The sequence below is a fragment of the Colias philodice genome, chromosome 3, assembly GCF_061535455.1.
Source record: "Colias philodice isolate Cphi_HAF_F1 chromosome 3, ilColPhil1 Martin Lab GWU primary, whole genome shotgun sequence".
Taxonomy (NCBI): Eukaryota; Metazoa; Arthropoda; class Insecta; order Lepidoptera; family Pieridae; genus Colias; species Colias philodice.
Genome location: NC_143088.1, coordinates 7,087,082 through 7,106,891, shown reverse-complemented (window position 1 = coordinate 7,106,891; position 19,810 = coordinate 7,087,082). Strand labels below are relative to the sequence as shown.

At 32.5% G+C, this 19,810-nt stretch overlaps 1 protein-coding gene across 1 annotated transcript; it reads left to right on the top strand.

Moving 5' to 3' along the window:
- Nucleotides 1–462: 462 nt before the first annotated feature.
- On the top strand, nucleotides 463–16,792 carry Nup358 (nucleoporin 358). The gene is made up of 11 exons (XM_089714403.1): nucleotides 463–666; nucleotides 742–967; nucleotides 1,282–6,929; nucleotides 7,150–7,292; nucleotides 8,998–10,445; nucleotides 13,212–13,411; nucleotides 13,510–13,845; nucleotides 13,922–14,275; nucleotides 14,685–14,888; nucleotides 15,092–15,214; nucleotides 15,913–16,792. Exons 1-11 carry the CDS (start codon nucleotides 598–600, stop codon nucleotides 15,955–15,957), a joined length of 8,796 nt encoding a protein of 2,931 aa, XP_089570529.1. The 5' UTR covers nucleotides 463–597; the 3' UTR covers nucleotides 15,958–16,792.
- The last annotated feature ends 3,018 nt before the right edge of the window (nucleotides 16,793–19,810 follow it).

Sequence of the window (19,810 nt, the reverse complement as noted above, 5' to 3'; positions counted from 1 at the left end):
CGGACGATCTCGGACGATACCTTCGGACGAAGTTTTTGTTTTAGAATGTGTAAAATGTGAATGACACGTGAATGATGATGGTTTTGTTCACCATCCACGGTAGCGGAGGTCTAGGGCTTAACTCGCGGAGCTTGTAGTAATAAAAATAAATAAATATTATAAACAAGCTAAGAAAATTCAAATTCAACGTTTCTTTAAAACAAAAATGTTGCCAGTTACTTTAAATACTATCAATGGATGGATCTAGATTCTAGAATGTCAAAGATATAAATATAGAATTTTTTATTATACTTTTTAACAGCAGTGATTTATTTTGTGATGTATTATAATAAAATATTAAAATAAACGTTATTAAATTGTATTTTTGTGATGCAAAACGTTATAAAAGTCGCTTACGATATGCTTATTTTGATTTAGAACTTCTATATTTGTATGCAGGCCACACACGGCATAACTGTCATAAAACTCTTTTTGCGCTTTCAAGATAGTGATGAAGTGTAACAGCATTTTCCGTTTTCTGATCCATGTGTTTTATTTCATATAATATTGTAATTTTAAAGAATTATCTTGTTTTAAAATACTTGTTTGTTGGTAAAAATGTATAAAAACAAAAAAGATGTTGACATACACGTGGAAAAACTAATGTCGAAATTATCGCTGAAAGATGTGAGTACATACTAAAGTTTAACTCATTTATAAATCATATTACGATGAAAGTACATAATATTATTTTGGTTTTAGTTCAAAGCCCGAGCATACTCAATCGCGCGGTTATATTTTGAAGTGGGCGACTACGGAAGCTGCCAAAAATATGTGGAACAATACCTTACCCACAAAGCTAACAATGCAGCAGCCCACAAACTTCTCGGCCAAACTTTTCAAAAAATGGGATGCAAAGACAGAGCTTTTGAAGAATTTAAAATTTCACTTGATTTAGACCCAGCTCAAACAAGTATTATTTTAGATAGTAAGTATTCTTTTACTTCACCTGAATTGTGGTATTTGCCATAATTAAATATAATAAAATGGAACTTATTACATTTTTTCAATTGTGTGTCTGAAGTCTGTTGAATTGAAGAAAAAAATTTATTCACACATATTCAAACACTCATAACCTATAGTGTTGCTTAAGAGTAGGTGAAATCTTGCATTTAGATTAGTAGTACATACAATGTTTTTAGGAAAACAAATATATCTTTTTTTTTTATAAAGATTCACATAATTTGGTATTGTATTTTCTTGTTACTATGATGTATACTAATAATTAAATAACTTTTTCAGTTTGTGCAATCCTAGTTGATGATGATACTAGTATTGACGCTGGAAGAGCAAAGTACTGGTGTGAAAAAGCAGAAGCTACATTTCCAAAACATCCAGTTACATTTAAATTAAGAGAAAAACTTCTTACCGTCGCTAATCCTGATCCTGAAGCATTGACCAAACTTCTAACGTCAGAACTTTTGGCTAGGCCTAAAGATGCAGTTCTTCATTTTCGCTTATTGAAGCATTATTTGGATACCAATAAAATAAAGGAAGCATTTGACCATTGCTGTAATGTGGAGTTTGCAAAACCACCATTTTTGAATAACTTTGCATGGTATGAAACCATGTCTGAAGTTCTCAAACGCAATTCCAATAAGAGTAATGATTGGTTATTTCAACTTCTATTACTGACTGTCAAGGAGAGGCTTTGTACACTGAGTCTCACGGAAGTACCGCAGGGTCAGTGTAAAAGTCTAATTGAATCTAGAGAACTTCTTAATGACTATGATCAATCAATTGCCAGTGTAACAAAAGCTGGTCCTACACCAGGGTTAGCTGAATTTCATACTAGTCTATTACAACATCACCGTGCCCAATTCTCGTTCCTAGCAGCAACTTTTATACTGAAAAAAGCTAAAAAAGATCAATTGAACTGGCATGATGCTACAAAACTATCTTCAATATTAATGCTGGTTTCATGGCAATCATCACCTATAAGTCCCAATGTTAATTGGCTTACTGGTGCATCAGAAAAACAAAGAATAGCTGTATTACGATGGTACCTGGAAGGAACTTATAGGTGTTCACAATCCGGTTACTTCATCTTTGCTAACCATCACGATAAAACCCAGATATTTTTAAATCAAATTTCCCAATTTTGTTCTGGAAAAAATTGGAAAGATAAAATTTATGACAACTTATTTTCTAGTGGAGAGAAAAACAAAGTAGAGTCATATCTCACATCTAATTTCTTTAATGCTCCCGCATTAAGACTTCCTAGAAAAGTAGAAATACAAGGATATGATATTGATGCTCAAAAACAGTATCCAAATTCACTACACCATTTTGTGTGGATATTAATAAATTACAATGACTTTGCTGATTTCAAATGTACCATATTTGATATGCTTAAACCAACAATGACAACTTGTGGTCCAGAGACATTAAACAAGTTAGACATTTTAGCTTTTCTATACAGTGCTGCTATAACTGCTCAAAAGCAAAAAAGTAAACTTAATTATATTCCAGCTGATGCCCCAATTATCATACCGGCTAACATAACAGACCTGCTCTGCTCACTGCCACAGATTAAGTGGTGGGATTGTGCATATAAATTCAGTCAAAATGAACTGGGTACGGAATATACGGATATCCGTTCAACACTAACCAGAGGAATTGAGGTTGTAAGATGTATTGACAACCATGGCCTAGATCCTGAACTGTTATGTACTCTTGGACGTATATTTGATAAACTGTCTCAACTTGCATCACTTGAAGAGAAAAATGTATATGAATCTAGAGCAAAATTATATTACACCTCAGCAATACCACTTTTAGAAAAGTTGAAAAGTAAATCTGTTATCAAATTACCAGCACAGAGATTATTTGATTATACACACAAAGAATTTGATAATAAAGGTTTAAATATACTATTGCAAGAGAGTAAGCTTTTTGTAGCTTTAAGCCATTACAATGAATGTGAGTATGTAAAAGCTATTGAAATATTATCTGATTTAACTACTGCAGATAGTTTTTATTATCTTAGTGAATCATACAAAAAACTGGCAGATGAAGAAAAGAGCACATCAAAATTTAACGAAATTAATTCCAAATATGCAACATTATTAGGTAAAGCCAAACTTTATGCTTACAAAGCACTAGAAACAATTAAGGAAAAAGAATCTTATAAAACATTGCCATTGTATTCATACATCCAAGACTTAATTGAAAATACAGAATCTAGTCTTGGCAAGATAGACAAAAATTTGTCAGTTTCGCTTTTGAATGATGGCGATAGAAGATATTCTTCTGATGAGAATGTATCTGAAATTGAAAATGTTCCTTTAGTCTCCAAAAGCATTTCTCAATTTAGTCGCAATCTAAGTTCTACTCCAAAACAGTCAAGTAAACAGTTATCAAATATGAATTCAACAAATTATCGTACAGCTTTAGATTCGCAAGTTTTCGATAACACTAATATTGATCCGCATCTGCTTGATAGAATTGAGAAACAGATAAAAAATCTTCAAAAAAGAGACTCGACTATAGATGATTTTATGGAACAAACAAAGAATTGGTTTGATGAAAACAGAAAATTAGGAAATCAAATTATAAATACTATTCATTCAAATATAGAAAATACTACGGAACAATTTAAGCTTCTAAAAATATCAGTTGACCAAGTTAAGGATCAAGTTTCTGAATGTAGAAATGAATGTAAAGATGTTGCTGATTTGAAAAAACAAATTGCTGAACTAAAAAAAGAAGTCAACAAGTTGAAGAAATCATCTTCAGAACAGACCCTCAACGAAAGTGATCTTTATAACCTGGATGAAGAATACAGGGCAAATGAAAATGCGTCTACTTTCGGGAATCAGATGCCATTTGCTACACCCCAAGTTATGCCTCCATTCACGCAAAGATTAGTACCCCCATTTCCAGTACCACCTAATCCATATCATTTGTATGGTCAAAATCTTTATAATCTATATAATCAATACTCTCAACTAACCCAAAATCCTACAGTCCCTGGTGCAGCAGCCATGTTCGAGCCAAACAGAGCCCCAGTGAATTATCCAGGTGTTTATCAAACTCCTGACCAATTGTACCTTGATGTTTCTCAGTTGATTCCAACTACAATACCACCTACTCCTGCTGTAGTTCAACCCGTTCCTAATGTAACTCCTATTTCAAATGTTTCATCAACAATAGCAAATTCTTCATCAATTCCTTCTAGTAAGGTTATTCAACAAGTTTCGGATGTTAAAACTTCCTCTCGAACATTGCCCGTGAATGTAGTGATAACATCCTCCGATCCACTGCCTACTACCTCTGCCCCTGCACCAATACTGAGCGTGACAATACCTCAAAAACACATAAAAGGAACTCCACACAACTATCAAATCCCAATGCCCATTAATACTGAAACTAGTTCAGCAGCTCCACCAGTTTTTAATTTTCCATCAAATAATAAAATGACAACACCAATAACTACATCTTCTTCAAGCAATATTCTTTCAAGTTGGAGTAAGCCAGGTACTTTAACAACAAACCAAAATACTAATTTCTTAGGCCTGAATGATTCTTCCAAGTCTGCAGGCGATGGGGTATTTACATTGTCTTCGCCAAATACTAGTTTAAATAAATCAAGGACATTATCTGAAAGGAGCAATACCTCAATAGAAAATTATGATCCTTGTCCAGATTTTAAACCAATTATACCATTACCAGCTGAAGTAAAAGTAACTACAGGTGAAGAAAATGAGACTGCAATATTTTCTGCTCGTGCTAAATTATTTAGATTTATAGATAAGCAATGGAAGGAAAGAGGTATAGGGGAAATGAAACTTCTCAAACATAATGTCACAGGAAAAGTAAGAGTACTAATGAGAAGAGAACAAATCCATAAGATTTGTGCAAACCATATAATTATACCAGAAATGGAAATCAAACCTATGAAAAATGAAACTAAGGCATACTTTTGGGTTGCTAATGACTTTGCAGAAGAAACAGTTATCCTAGAGAAATTCTGTATAAGATTTAAATCTGTTGAGATTGCCAGAAACTTCTATGACACTTTTGAAAAAGCACGAATTGAAAGTTCAGCTATTGCCGGCAGTGTTACGAAAACAAATGAAGTAACTAAAACCACAAATACCACAACAGTGACAAAAACTGAAACAAAATCTGAGACAAAGGAATCACAACCAACAAAAACAGTAATTGGAGGATTTACGTTTAGTACTACACCCTCATTTAAAACAGTTACAGAAGCTGCAAAAGAGGAAACAAAAACAGTAGAACCGGTGACAACCAAGGTTAGTGTCTTCAGTGGATTAACATTTAAACCAGCAAATAGTTCTCCATTTACCAACGTTTTCAGTTCAATATCCAACCAAAAAACTGACACACCAAAAGACGAAGAAGCATCACACAAATTAAATACTTCAGATACTATTGAGGAATTTGAACCAACAGTTGATTTTAAACCAGTTGTACCATTACCAGCTCTAGTTGATCAAAAAACAGGGGAAGAAGACGAAATAATATTATTTGAGCATAGAGCAAAATTACTAAGATTTGATGCAAGTAATAAAGAATGGAAGGAACGTGGTTTAGGAAATATAAAACTATTGGTCCATAAAGATAATAATCAAAAGTTACGCTTGCTTATGAGAAGGGAACAAATTATGAAAGTTTGTTGTAATCATGCAGTTACAAAAGAAATGACTTTCCAAAAGATGCCGAATATGGATAAAGCTGTTACATGGTGTGCCAAGGATTTTTCAGATGGTGAATTAATACCAGAAACTTTCTGCTTACGCTTTAAAAACGTGCAAATATGCGATGATTTTATGGATGTTGTAAAAACAGCACAATCCCGATTAGGCGATGATATGAAAGCTGCTAAAGAAGAAAAGAATATTGCCCAACAAAATAACCAAAGTGGATTTGGTGATCAATTCAAATTAAAACCAGGCTCATGGGAATGTACTGCATGTTATACAAATAATTTAGAAAGCTTTACAAAATGTGCCTGCTGTGAAACACCAAAGCCCCAAGATATTAAAGAAAATGTTAATTCCACATGGGGTGATAAATTTAAAGCAAAACCTGGGACTTGGGAATGTAATCAGTGTCTTATTCGTAATCAAGGCGATGGAGTAAATTGCATTGCTTGCAATAGTCCTAAAGAGCCGCATTTAACTAAGGCAGACTCTAATGTAACCAAAGAAAATGTTCCAAAATTCAATTTTGGTATAAATCCTCAAGTGACAACTACAAAAGAATCAGTTCCCAATAAGCCAATAGCATCTGGGTGGGGTGATAAGTTTAAACCCAAAGAAGGTTCATGGGAATGTAAACAATGTTTTGTTAGAAATGAAAAAGATGTTGAAACATGTCCAGCATGTAATAGTCCAAAAGACCCAGGCTCTTGCAGTACTGAAGTCAAATCCATATTCAGTAACACCTCTACCCCAAAATATACTTTTGGCATACCTCAAAAGTCCAATGAACCAAGTAATGTATCAACATCCTCACTTTTTAACGCAAATGCTTCCCAGACATTTAAGTTTGGTATTTCGCCTAACAGTGATTCCAGTATTAAGGCATTTGGTGATAATTCAAAAAATTCTGTATTCAGCCTTCAAAAGCCTTTGAATGGCAGTGATGTTCAAGCAGGTATTAATTCAAATAAAAATGAAAAAGACCTCCCTGCTCAAAAACCAGCATTATTACCAACACCTTCAAATGCAATCACATTTGGATCAAAAGAGGGTGGTACATTTGATTTTGCATTTAAGCCCAAGTCACCTGTGAAAGGCAAGAGTCCTCTTAAATCTCCAAAAAGTATTAAAGGGGAAGAAAGTGGAGATGATGAATATGTGTCAGAAGATGAAGGAGCCCATATACATTTCAGTCCTGTAATTCCTATGCCTGATAAGGTACCTTTTTTATTACGTAATTTTGTATTAATCTAATAAATATTGAACAGTTAGAATATTATGTCACATTTAATTTTTTTTTTTTACTTTTTGAAAATGCGGAAGAAACATCACATTAGCCTCATATAATTTTTATCATAGATAGCTATGAAACTGAAGTAAAATTCACAGTATGTTTTATTTGCAATGCATGATTGATTCTCATTATTATTTTTTTAAGGTTGAAGTTGTAACTGGTGAAGAAAATGAAGAAGAACTATATGGTCACAGAGCAAAGTTATTCATATTTACTGCAAGCGAGTGGAAAGAACGTGGTATAGGAAATGTTAAAATATTAAAACATAAGGACAGTGGCAAGTTGAGGTATGTTTTTTACTTTGTGATTTTTTCTTACATGTTAATATAAAAAATGAAATGCGATCAATTGTAAATTTTACAATTTCAGTAGAAATCTTCGTGAACACTCCTAAAGCACCACTTTTTGCTAGTTATATGAATAAAATTTGAATACTAATTAAAATGTTAATGTAATAAGAAGAAACTTAGTTGTTAAGTTAGTTAGTTCTTTCTTTCTAAGATTTCAAAATATTATCTAATTCAAAAATTATACACTTTGTTTATTATATTTGTTGTATATTGTTAATGGTTCATGCACGATGCAAGTACTGGATTTGATTAACATTATAGTAGAGCCATTTTAATAGGCAACATTTGACAGTTCAACAAAATTCAACAACGTAACCTAATAACGACTACAATCTACATAGATTAACATGATATTTCGTTTTTTTAGAACTGCACATTTGCTTTACTTTTTTCAATGACGATTACATATTTATAATAATAATGACCAATACAAGCAATTTTAAGATTTGATTTTACTGATAAACCATTCTCAACATAATAAACAATTTCTGAATTAAAGAACTGACGTCGCTACAATTTTGTGTCAATAAAACTTTTTTCTTTTTAAATACCAGAGATATTACTCTAAAAATCGAAATCTGACATCTAGAATCGAATGCATTGATTACTTGTGAATAAAAATCATCATAAATTAATAAATGCGTCATGTTTTTTTAATAATGTATTATACTTGTCTTATTTTGCTCCCTAAATTTACGAAAGAAAGTACATATATTACTGGGACAGGGATTCGCCTGATGAATTTTAAAATTGATATGTGTTTCAAGTTCGATTAACAAATGTTTCAAGTCCGTATCGATTAATTTACTTTAATCGATGTTTTTAAGCAGGTTACCTCTCTTTGAAGATAAAATTGATAGACGTCAAATGTTGCCTATTAAATTTGGTCTAAGATCCGAATATAGGTTGACCTTCACCGGCGTGATAATAGAATGAGACCAATTTTATAATAAATGTAGTCTATAAAAAAATCTATTAAAGATGGGTTGACTGAAAAAATCCTGGATTTTTAGTTAATTATTAAAAAAAATCTTTTTATTTTTTTAATTATGCAGTGTTGAGACAATAAACAATTTTGTTATAAAACAGCGCTCATGCTGATATATATTTTTTTTCTATCATCCCATCAAGTGAAAGTAACTGGTACGGACATGCCTGTTTATACCTGCCAACCTAGCAGTTTGTCCAGGTAAATATTAGAAAACCCTATAACTGCAGGTTTCATACTTCAAGTATATTATATTTTTTTTATTATCTTGATAAGTACTGCAATTAATTAAAAAAAAATATTTTTTTATAAATTAATTAAAATGTCCTGTCCAGGATTTTTTCAGTCAACCCATCTTTAATAGATTTTTTAATAGACTACATTTATTATAAAATTGGTCTCATTCTATTATCACGCCGATGAAGGTCGACCTATATTCGGATCTTAGACCAATTGGCTCGACTATAGATGTCATACATTTGAACTGTTAGTTCCGCATACGCTAATTACTGTCCCACCGCTGCATACTCCTCAGTATGTTTACAGATAAGTTTCTTAGTAGAAATTAATCATCTATTAGGCTATAAAGGCAATATATAAGGCATAGAAACAACTCTATTGGAAAAATAATTAAGCGTGATTGTATTGTTTTAGGATTGTAATGCGCCGTGAACAAGTTCATAAAATTTGTCTCAATCATGTTTTATCTCCGGATGTCATTTATAAGCCAAAAGATGAAAAAACATGGCTGTTTGCAGCCAATGACTATAGTGATGGAGATTTGCAACTTCAACAATTTTGTCTTAGATTCCAAAATAAAGCTATTGCACAGCAATTTAAACAGGAAGTTGATCAAGCTATCAAAAATAAATATGGTGATGTAGTAGAAAACAAAGATGTAGTTGTAAAAGAGGATGAGGTAATTTTTGTATCTGAAATACAAGCATCTTCTGAAGAAAAGCAAAAGGCCAAAGAACTGATGTTACCAGAAAACTTTTATACCTACAAAAATAAAAGCCCATGTGAAGGTTGTCGAGGTTGTGACGACGACGATGAAAAATCGGAACAAGCTGCAATAAAATCTCAATCGCAATCTGACGATTACAGCAAGGATGAAGCTGACGCAACAACTCCTATAAAATCATCAGTTGTAAATTTAAGAAGTAGTTCTAGTAGCTATGGTACTCCCTTAGCCTCAAACAAGACAATGGATAACTCTATTTTCCAAACACCGTTAGGAAACACAGGTCCCTATAATGAAAATAATTCACCCTCTACATTGCAGAATGCATTAACTGGAAAAAAACTTGACATGTTTGGTGGGCTTTTTAAAAACCAACCTTCCACAGACTTAACTTTTAGTGAAAGTAGTGCAATTAAACCAGTAAATTTTGTCAGTGCTGGCTTTGTACAGACTCCTACTACTGGTGCAAAAAGCTCTATTTTAGCCGCTCCTAAGTTTAACGCTCTAAATACCCCTGGAGAACAACAGAACACTGCACCGAAAGTATCATTTGGGTCTGCTGAACCCAAAAGTTTGTTTGGGTCATCCGAGCCAAAAAATTTATTTGGTTCTTCAACAGGAAATGTACCAACCAGCTCACAAAAAAGCATCTTCTCTAACTCGGGCACGTCAACAAATACATCGATATTTAAAGCTACATTAAATAAAAGCAATGAACCAAATGATTCTGATGTAAAATCAGTATTTTCTGTTGATGAACAAAAGCCAGTTAATTTGTTCAGTGGATCATCACAAGGAAGTTTATTTGGTCCAACGGTGCTAAAAACAAACGAAACAAAACCTTCAGGTGGAATATTTGGCCAATCTTCTACTTTTTCATTTGGTAATTTAAATCCTAATGCTCAAGATGCTACCAAGTCTGCAACTAGTGAAAAATCGTCTATAGCTCATAACCTTTTTAACACCCAAGAAAAAGGCACTGTTGGGGCAAAAAGTTTATTCGCAGCAGCAAATTTGGACACAAAACCAATTGATAAATCTGATAACAATGGCCAACCCAAAGAAGCATTAAAGATACCTGATGTTTGCTTGTCATTTGCAGAATTATCTTCGAGTACAAGCGAATTTGCCATTCAAAGTATGTAGCAATAACATATGATTATTTTGGGTATCATTTAAGCTATCACCAATTTAATTAGTTTTGTGTTTCTTAAATAATAGGGTTTGTCCTCAAAATAGTAGATCTGTCACCAAAATGTAGTCACCAAACAATGCAAAATCAGTTTCACAATAAATCACCTAAAATCCTGAGATATAAGGTCTAGTACCAAATAAATGTTTTTATATGTATTATAATAGGTGTGTCCTAATAAGTATTTAAGCAAACTAATTTAAAGAGATCACCAATAAATCATATTACATATTATGTTTCTAGAAAATTGCATTAAGTTCAAATAAAAAATTAGGGTTGTCATCATCGTTTCAACTAGGGATGTAACGATACATGATTTTGCCGATACGATACCGATACCGATATTTGTAGTAATGTATCGGCGATACCGATACCGATACCGATATCGATGGCTTGGTAGAAAAATAAATAGTGAATTATGCATAAAAAGTTACCAACATTTAACAGAGACAACTGTTAATCGTATTCTTTTAAATAAAAATGCCAAATCAAAAAACAACAAAACCATTTATTTTAGTATTATTATTTTACGAAGTCAGTTAAACTTTAAGTAATACACATACAATCAGTACCTAATAAAAGTTTACTATTGGTAGAGTTTTTTCAGAAAACAAAGTGCGCACGCGCGGGCGGCCTCCCGCATCGTTCATTGGGCGCGGGTTTTTGAATTATTTGATATCAAAAAAATTGGTTGTTTGTAAAGTAGGTTTACGATCGAGATGTTTACGTGATAACATAATGCAGTGGCAGCGCTCGAGATGAAACGGGAGATCGGTCCGTCTCTCTCTCGTTATACCTGCGATCGCGCTCGTGAGGTTTTGGTGTGACACAAGTTTATGAACATGTCACCCGACTAAAACGATTTTAAAAACGTTATCACGTTAAAAATTAAAAAAAAATTCAAAATTATTTCTTTCTTTCCTTTACATAAACAAATTTGTGATTGTAATTCCTAGTAAGCAAATAAAATGCTTGTGTCAGGAGGTTCCGCTCTTCCAGAAACAGAAATAAAACAATATGAATGAATACAATGCAAAAACATAAAAGAAAAGAAAGAATTTAATAAAAAATATCGGTATCGGTTGATTTATTATCGGCGATACCGATATATCGGCTTGCCGATATATCGGCCGATATATCGGTATCGGTATCGGTATCGTTACATCCCTAGTTTCAACCAAAAGATTCTGCTACTTAACTAGACTCCCAAGGCTCTAAATTTCCACTGGTAGTATAAATTATATTTAAATAAAAATTTTAGCAGAGTAGTAAATAAAACAATTAAAGTCAAAATAATCAATATTTACTGTTTAAAATATTTACTATACCCGGCGCGGCCTAAGATGATCCCTATGACACTGACAGTTATTCTCAAGAGACAAACTTGTAATGGCGTCACCATTAAATTAGAAACGTATTGGAGGCGTCTAAAAATGGCATTTATTAATTTTTACGTAGCTTTATGCCATTACAATGATATTCCGTTGGAATTATAACAATTCTTAACATTTACGAGAAATTATATCAATCTGACTTTACGTTTACGTCCTTCAAAACTTACATCGTTGGCATTTATCGACTAGTGCGGAAAGTATCGATAAACAAATTTCGATAATGGAAACGAGTTCACATTTTTTCCATGCTTAAGCTATAGTTCATTCTCTATTGAATGGAACAGAAGATCGCAGCATAATTAATTAATTAATTACCGTTCGCGTTAATTTACTTACCTATGATAATATAAGTTGTTTAGAAAAATTAAATGGGGGATTCCATTTTCATGATAAAATAATATACACTGTGTTAAACGGGTTAAAGATTACGAGAAAATGATAAGGTTCATTTTTATGTTTTGGAAAACTTTCGTTTTACTTACCGTTTCGTTTACATAATAGACGTTAAAAATTCATTTTATAATATTTGTAAAAACATGTTTACCGACGTGGCTGAATGCAAACCACGCCTTAGCCTATAAAATAGTAAAGTATCGACACGATCCATCATACGAGCAATCACTAAGACGAACTGTCATAGGGATCATCTTAGGCCGCGCCGGGTATACTGAACAATCGGTGCTGGTTTAAAATAGCTGGCTTATGGCTAGCAGAATAGTAGATAAAACACTTAATTAAAGTTAAAATAATCAATATTTATTCTTAAAAATAATAACCACTGAATAATCAGCTTGTCGCGCCAATTTGTCTCCGCCCCTTTGATCATTTTTTCATTAAAATTATAAATTGATGTATTAAATTGGTAACGAATACTATTAATTTAATATTTGAACGAAATAAAATGTTACTACTGTATTGGTCACAAAATATCAAATAAAAAGGAGTCGCAGTCAGGGATCGATAATCGATTTATTTGGTGACAGATCTACCATTCTGAGCACAGAGCTATTATTTAAGTAACAAAACTGTTATTATAAGAACGAAGTTTATATTCATGTAATGCAATATAATTTTATTGGTTATCGATCTCTTATTTTACACATATATTAACATTAATTTGATAATTCATACCTGGGAACAATTTTTGTTTATCTGAGAACGAAAATATTTCGTGGTGATAGATCTATTTATTAGGTGATACAACTTGATGACAAATATAAATTTTGGTGATAGAAAATATAGTTCCCGATTATTTTTAATAGTGATAATAGTAATTCTCAATTGATAACCTTTATGTAATGTTTCCTTTATTTTCCAGAAAAAGCCGATTTTAAATGGGAAGGTGCTGGGCAACAGCTTTTTGTTAGTGCATCAGGCAAAGAGGAGGGTAAAAGTGGTAATAATACAGCCGAAAAATCTAATACGAGCGCCACTGGCGAAGATGAATATGATCCGCACTATGAGCCCATAGTTCCACTGCCAGATAAAATTGTTGTTACCACTGGGGAAGAAGACGAGGCATGTATTTATTTAAGTTGATAACATTATACATTAAGGCGACATATAACATACTATTTTATTATGTTGTTCCTTTTATTTTAATTTCATTATTACAGGAAAAATTATTTGGCGAACGCTGTAAATTATATCGCTTCGATGAAAAAACTCGTGAATGGAAAGAACGTGGTATTGGGGAAATGAAAATATTGTATCATCCAGAGAGAAAAACATATCGTTTGCTACTCAGACGGGAACAAGTGCACAAGGCGGTATTGAATATGTTGCTATTCATGGACCTGGAGCTATTTCCCATGAAGAATTCAGATCGTGCGTGGACGTGGGCTGGTCGTAATTACGCAGATAGCGCGGGTGAGCAGGAGACTCTTGCTGTGCGTTTCAAGTCTGTTGATTTGGCCATTAAATTCCAGGAAAAAGTACTTGAATGTGTTCGGGTAAGTTATTTTCTGATTTCAAATATCTCAAAAATTATTATCAATAGTTTGTCATGTGAGGTTTTTTTTGATATAGAAACTACAAGTAGCTGCTGCTGAAGCTATACGCAAAGAGAAAGAAGCAAATGAAAACCCCGCCGGAGGTATTGCGCCACTTAGACTTCCTAAGCATCTACAGGACAGTGCACGAGCTGATAAAGCAATGTCTTCATTGAGTTCGGCTTTCGGTCAATCCAGTACGACTTCGCAAAATAGAGATAGGAGTACAGAAAATGATAATAAACAAAATGGTATATTTCAAAGTTCGGATTCAAGTGCAGGCCTAAAACAAGTGCATTTTGAAGAACAACAAGAACATGAGGAAGATGAAGAAGATTATGAACACGATTATGATGAACATGCTGGTGATTCAGAAGATTATTACAATGAAGTAAGACATACTAATTTATAATTTTTTTTGTCAGAATCTTTTATTAAGGTTTATTTTTTAATAGCTTTCCGTCCAGGACTTCGCCTGCGTAGTCAAAGGGAAACCCGCATGGTTCCCGGTCCCGTGGAATTTTCGGTATAAGACCTAACCTATGTCCTTTCTCAGGTTTCTAACTATCTGTGTATCAAGTTTTACCAAATTTGTTCAGTGGTTTGGGAGTGAAGAAGAGATGTCTGTCTCCTTTACCTTGGCAATAAAAGCGTCTAACACAATTCGACATTACTGCCAGAACTCTTTAAGTGTAACTCACTCTTAAGTGTACTATTGTGTAACACATAAGTACACTCCAAAGTATAAGATATGGAGTAAATAATATTCATAGTCTAAAAAGTGTGTAATGAAATTAAAGGAGGAGGAGGAAGAGTCAGCGGTGTACTACGCGTGCGACGGCGAGGTGGCTATCGAGGAGGACGGCGCGCAGACCACGTGCAAGGACGCGCACGTGCAAGTGCTGTTCGACAACGACGTGTGCTCGCCCAAGATTCTCGTCACCGATTCCAATACCGGCGAAATACTCGCCGACATGCTTATACACACCGATACAGAGTTTCAGGTGAGGAAAATATTCTTCTTCTCTGTCTCTTCTCTATAAATATAAAATTACTCCTCCGAAAAAGCTGGACTGATTCTCGTGAAATTTTGTATTTCTATCTGAGAAGGCCAGAAAAACATATTATGCTGGAATAGCTAATTCTGTTACAGTTTAGGACATACATGATAATATCTTGTTTCTTCATTATATATTTTTGTCCATAGATTATTGGTGACACATGCTCTTGGTCAGGTATAGACTACACAAGGAACACACCGGCTGACAAGAAGGTTACTGTCTATTTTCCCGATAGTGAGACTACAATGGAATTCTATGATAGTTGTGAGGTAAGTGATATACTTATTCCTGTATTTCCTTACGTAAAATCCAAAATTATTTTTAGCTTTTTATACTTAATGCATTGGTTAAAGTTAAATCTCTTCTAAATAAATTCGGTCTTGCGCTTAAGGACGTGTTTTCATAAAAAGTTTCTATGCAGTGTGTCCAGAGTGACAACATAAAATAAACCTTAACATTACATATACATCCTTACGCGTTAAAACTCATGCGAACAAGAAAAAAAGGAATGAAAATTAGACGATTCACATTTAATTCATTTATTTATTATGAGATTATTTTTAACATTTTTGTGTTTTTGAACTTATTATATTTATTAAAAAAGGTTCATTAACAGTTGTTACATATCTACCTATTGTATTTTTAAGAAATAAAATTATGTATGTAGTAGCGGATATTTAATGTTCCTGAATAAAGCACAAAAATCGACAATTTTGAGTGAATAGGAAACGGATAATTTTTTAGACATCATTAATATCTATAACTTTCCCGTGATTAAGAGATATTAATTTGTGGCAATTATTAGTTTTATTTAATATAATAAGTACTCGGATTTCTTTCATCAATAAATGAATACCGAATTATAACTTATTTTTTACGGATTTGAGAACGCGTTCTCAAGTATATTTGTATTTTATTTATATTAATATTTTTCATACATCACATTAAATTTTTCATTTCTTTTCAGACCAGTAAAGCGTCCACCTATGTATCAAATGATCCCGAGTCTTAAATATTTTAGCGTAGTTTCTGTCTTGTATAATTTTAGCTATGTAATTCGACTAGTTGTAGTATTATAAATAAGGGTTGTGAAGTTCGGTGTATGTCTTGTAGTAAAGTATTATGTTTTGCTCGAAGCGTGTTTTTTATTTTTGACAAATGCGGAAAATCTGTGTGTCTTTTTTTTGAGGCGTTATATGTAGAAATTTATTAAGTAGCAAGCTGCAGTTGATTTTTGTACAGTTCTAAATATTATTTTCTCTGCTTTTCGTATTTTAATAATATCTTGCCCAGTGTTATTGCTAATAAATAATAATACAATTTTCAATTTCAATCATTGCAGCTTGATTAACCATTAGTTTTGACAATCAGTGTAATATTATTATAATTGTTAATTGTAATATCATATCGCTCCAATCAAGCATATTTTTCATTTATCAACAAGAAGATCTGATCAATGTTTGTTGATTTTTCCTTTAAAAGGAAATATTTAAGTAACTAATGTGATGTTATAAATTAATATTGTGTAAATTATTATTATTATTGATTTTATTGGTCAGGTCTTTTTGATTATTTTATAAGTACATACTTGCAAATATATGTTAATTTCCATGTGCTTTGAACATCATTTTCGTGAAATAATCATGTTGGCAAAGAGGGGCTCGGAATTTGAACGATAAAAATGAGAAAGTAAGTTTCGGGTGCAAGATATACAAGATTTTATTATCAAAAACAATTGTTAACTACATACATACGCAAGGCACATTTGAGAAATATTTCCTCTTCTCGTTTGAATTGTAAATTATGCTACTTATTATATTTAACTGCAATAAAATACTTAATACGAATATTCAATCTTTCATTTATTATTCACCCTTTCCATTCCATTTTATAAACCAGGTAGTATAAAACTTTGGTTTCAAAATAAAACTTACTTACTTGTTAAGAAAAAGTTACTTGTTGATTTAACACTATTATGTATTTATATGTAAAAGTGTGTGCATGCCATGAGCTGCATTGTTGCTCACTACTCATCAGTTGCTGCTGGTATGCTTACAGTAAATCACAAAAAGATCCAGCCTGATATAAACAAAATTATTTTGCTCAACTTCATTAAGCAAAATTTCCTAAAAATTAGAAAAATAGTTTAGTCTTTGTTTGTAAAATTCCTTGAAACAAAGGAGATTTTTGCAACGTCAAACCTTATTTGACACCCACGCCTCCTGACAGATAGGCCGGGAGATACTGACCAAAAATATTGGGTCATTTGTAACAGTATGGCGGTTCTTCAGGGGTCTAAGAACGCAGTGACAAAAATAAAAAAAGATGGTCAGAGCGCTGGTACAAATGACCCAATATTTTGTGTCAGTATCTCCCGGCCTAAGAGTCTTATCACAGAGTCAAAAGATTCCCGTATTACCTACCATACTTGGCGTAGCGAAATTCAAAATCATTGACATCAATGAGGTTGATCACTACCATAGAGGAAAGTAATATATATACTGGATCACTACGTTTTAATTGATTGACATAAATTGTCAATATTTGGTGGAGTCATTTACGAACCGAAGAAGATAAAATTTATCAATAATGCCTTTCACACAATATTGTGGTTCGTTTTTTGCTCCTACACTATTGAAACATACATATTATATCCTCTAAAAAATATTATTCAACGTAAACCTTAGACCCTAAAATGGTCTAATGATTGCTTTATAGATCTTATCTGTATCTTCTTGTGCTATGAACAATCATAACATCCAGCATAATGTAGAATGTTAATAATTATTCACATAAATTCGATTAAATTTAGATATCACTTTATTAAATATCAACATAATTAATAATATGATTCAAAACAGCATTACCTATACCAAACCTATACTTATTATAATGCCTTTCCAGTTTTCATTTTAATACTTGAAGCACTATCTTTAACTTCGGGTCAGTCGGTAAGAAATAGCTATGAAAATGATGATAACCAAAAACGAAATTCTGAACTAGAAGTGAGGTCTGTATTCCTCAGTTGCGATGTAAGCGTAAGTAAAATATCACTATTTATTAAATTATGAATTTATATTATATGAACATGGCTAATTAAAGTAAAAGAGCAGAATGGTATTGAAGTATCAGCGAATAGTGAAGTCGCAAGATTTCAAAGAGAGGAACTTTTTAAACACAATTCATTACACCGTTGTAAGAAAAAGCTTGCAGTTACCGTCAAAATGTGCAACGACCCAGTGGTAAGAATCAATTTCTATGCGATTTGATTGAAAAAGTTTGTAAATTGATACAGCTGGGCTACATTCTAAACCTATCTATATACGAGTTAGATAGATAAACATTATACTTTTTAAATGCAAAGATATGTAATTACCTACGTAATATATTTAATATTTTGTAAATACAAAATAATATAATAACTAATACAAAATCAATAGGTAGCTAACTTTTTTAATCAGATTTCATTTTTATACTTAGCAACCTTCCGCTGATGAGTACATACCTATAGAACACGTTTTAGGGGCAAGTAATAAGCGCATACGACTCCTTAATCCGTATATTCTACGTCTTCGTCGTGAAGCACCGTATCAAATTTATAAACTTAAGAAGATTGATGTTAGTTCGTTTTAAAATAATGCCTGTAGATTTCAAACATCTATAATATAATAAGTATTAACTATTAATTTTAATTTTAGACTGTCACGGGGGTTCTTGGCTGTTCTGGCGAAGACTATAATAATGTAAGCAGATACATCAATCATCAGCCCATACAATATTATAATATGTTCCCATTGTAAGGACAAGGGCCTGCTATGAGGGTCCGGGCCATAATCCACCACTCTAGCCAAGTGCGAGTTGGCAGATGTCACATATCATCGAACTTTTTGATTTTACGGCATACTGGTTTTTTTCTATGTTGCGATGAGGACAATGCGGAGATAATTTGATTTGATTTGCGGAATTATTACTGTATGCTCGTTTTGTCTAGAACCCCCGACTTTTTAAAACTTTAAATTTTAATTTGTTCTTGTACCTATTAGAATGCGTGTTGCGTATTGGCTATTGCATTTGACAAATGTACCATACTATGTATCATTATAGAAATATCTCGATCAACTTTCATATGAACGTTCAATTGAACGTTAGCGCTACCGGCTACGGTTACGTGCCGTCTATTTTATTACTTGGTAAAGTAATGTCATTTCTTTTTCAGATTATAATTAAGGGGAAGCAATTACAAAATAGAATGAAGCGTCAAGATATCGGCTTCAATAATGCAACAATAAGATTTAAGCTAAATGACGAAAATCAATATCCTTTATCGGAAACAGAAAATCAATTATCCTTTGTGGAAAAATTTCGTAAGTATACCTACGAGGTTCCCAAAGCCATCATACAGACTACTACTCCAACATACATACATACTCCAATCCGTAAGGTTCTATTAATGTACTAAATCTAGTTTTTAACCAATTTCAAAAAAGATGCAACTCCGAATTCGACTGTACCGACCTTATGATATGTTATTTTCAGTTCTTTTGATACACTGTCTATTAATTCTCATTATTTAAAATAATCTATAAATAAAATAAAATATTTTATATGTACCTACTTACTCTAATTATATTTAAATAATACACAATCACATTATATATAAAATTGAATTTATTCATAACGTTTACACAAGAAAATAAGTACATATACGTACCTACATAATAACTAAAATCACAATTTAGAATTTTCTTCAACACATCTACTTATTTGTTACATGTAACTTTTTACACGCTTTATATTAGCTTCACCTGTATGTTTGTATGTTTGTAATTGACTTCTTTGGGCGCGATTTTGACCCACTTCAAACG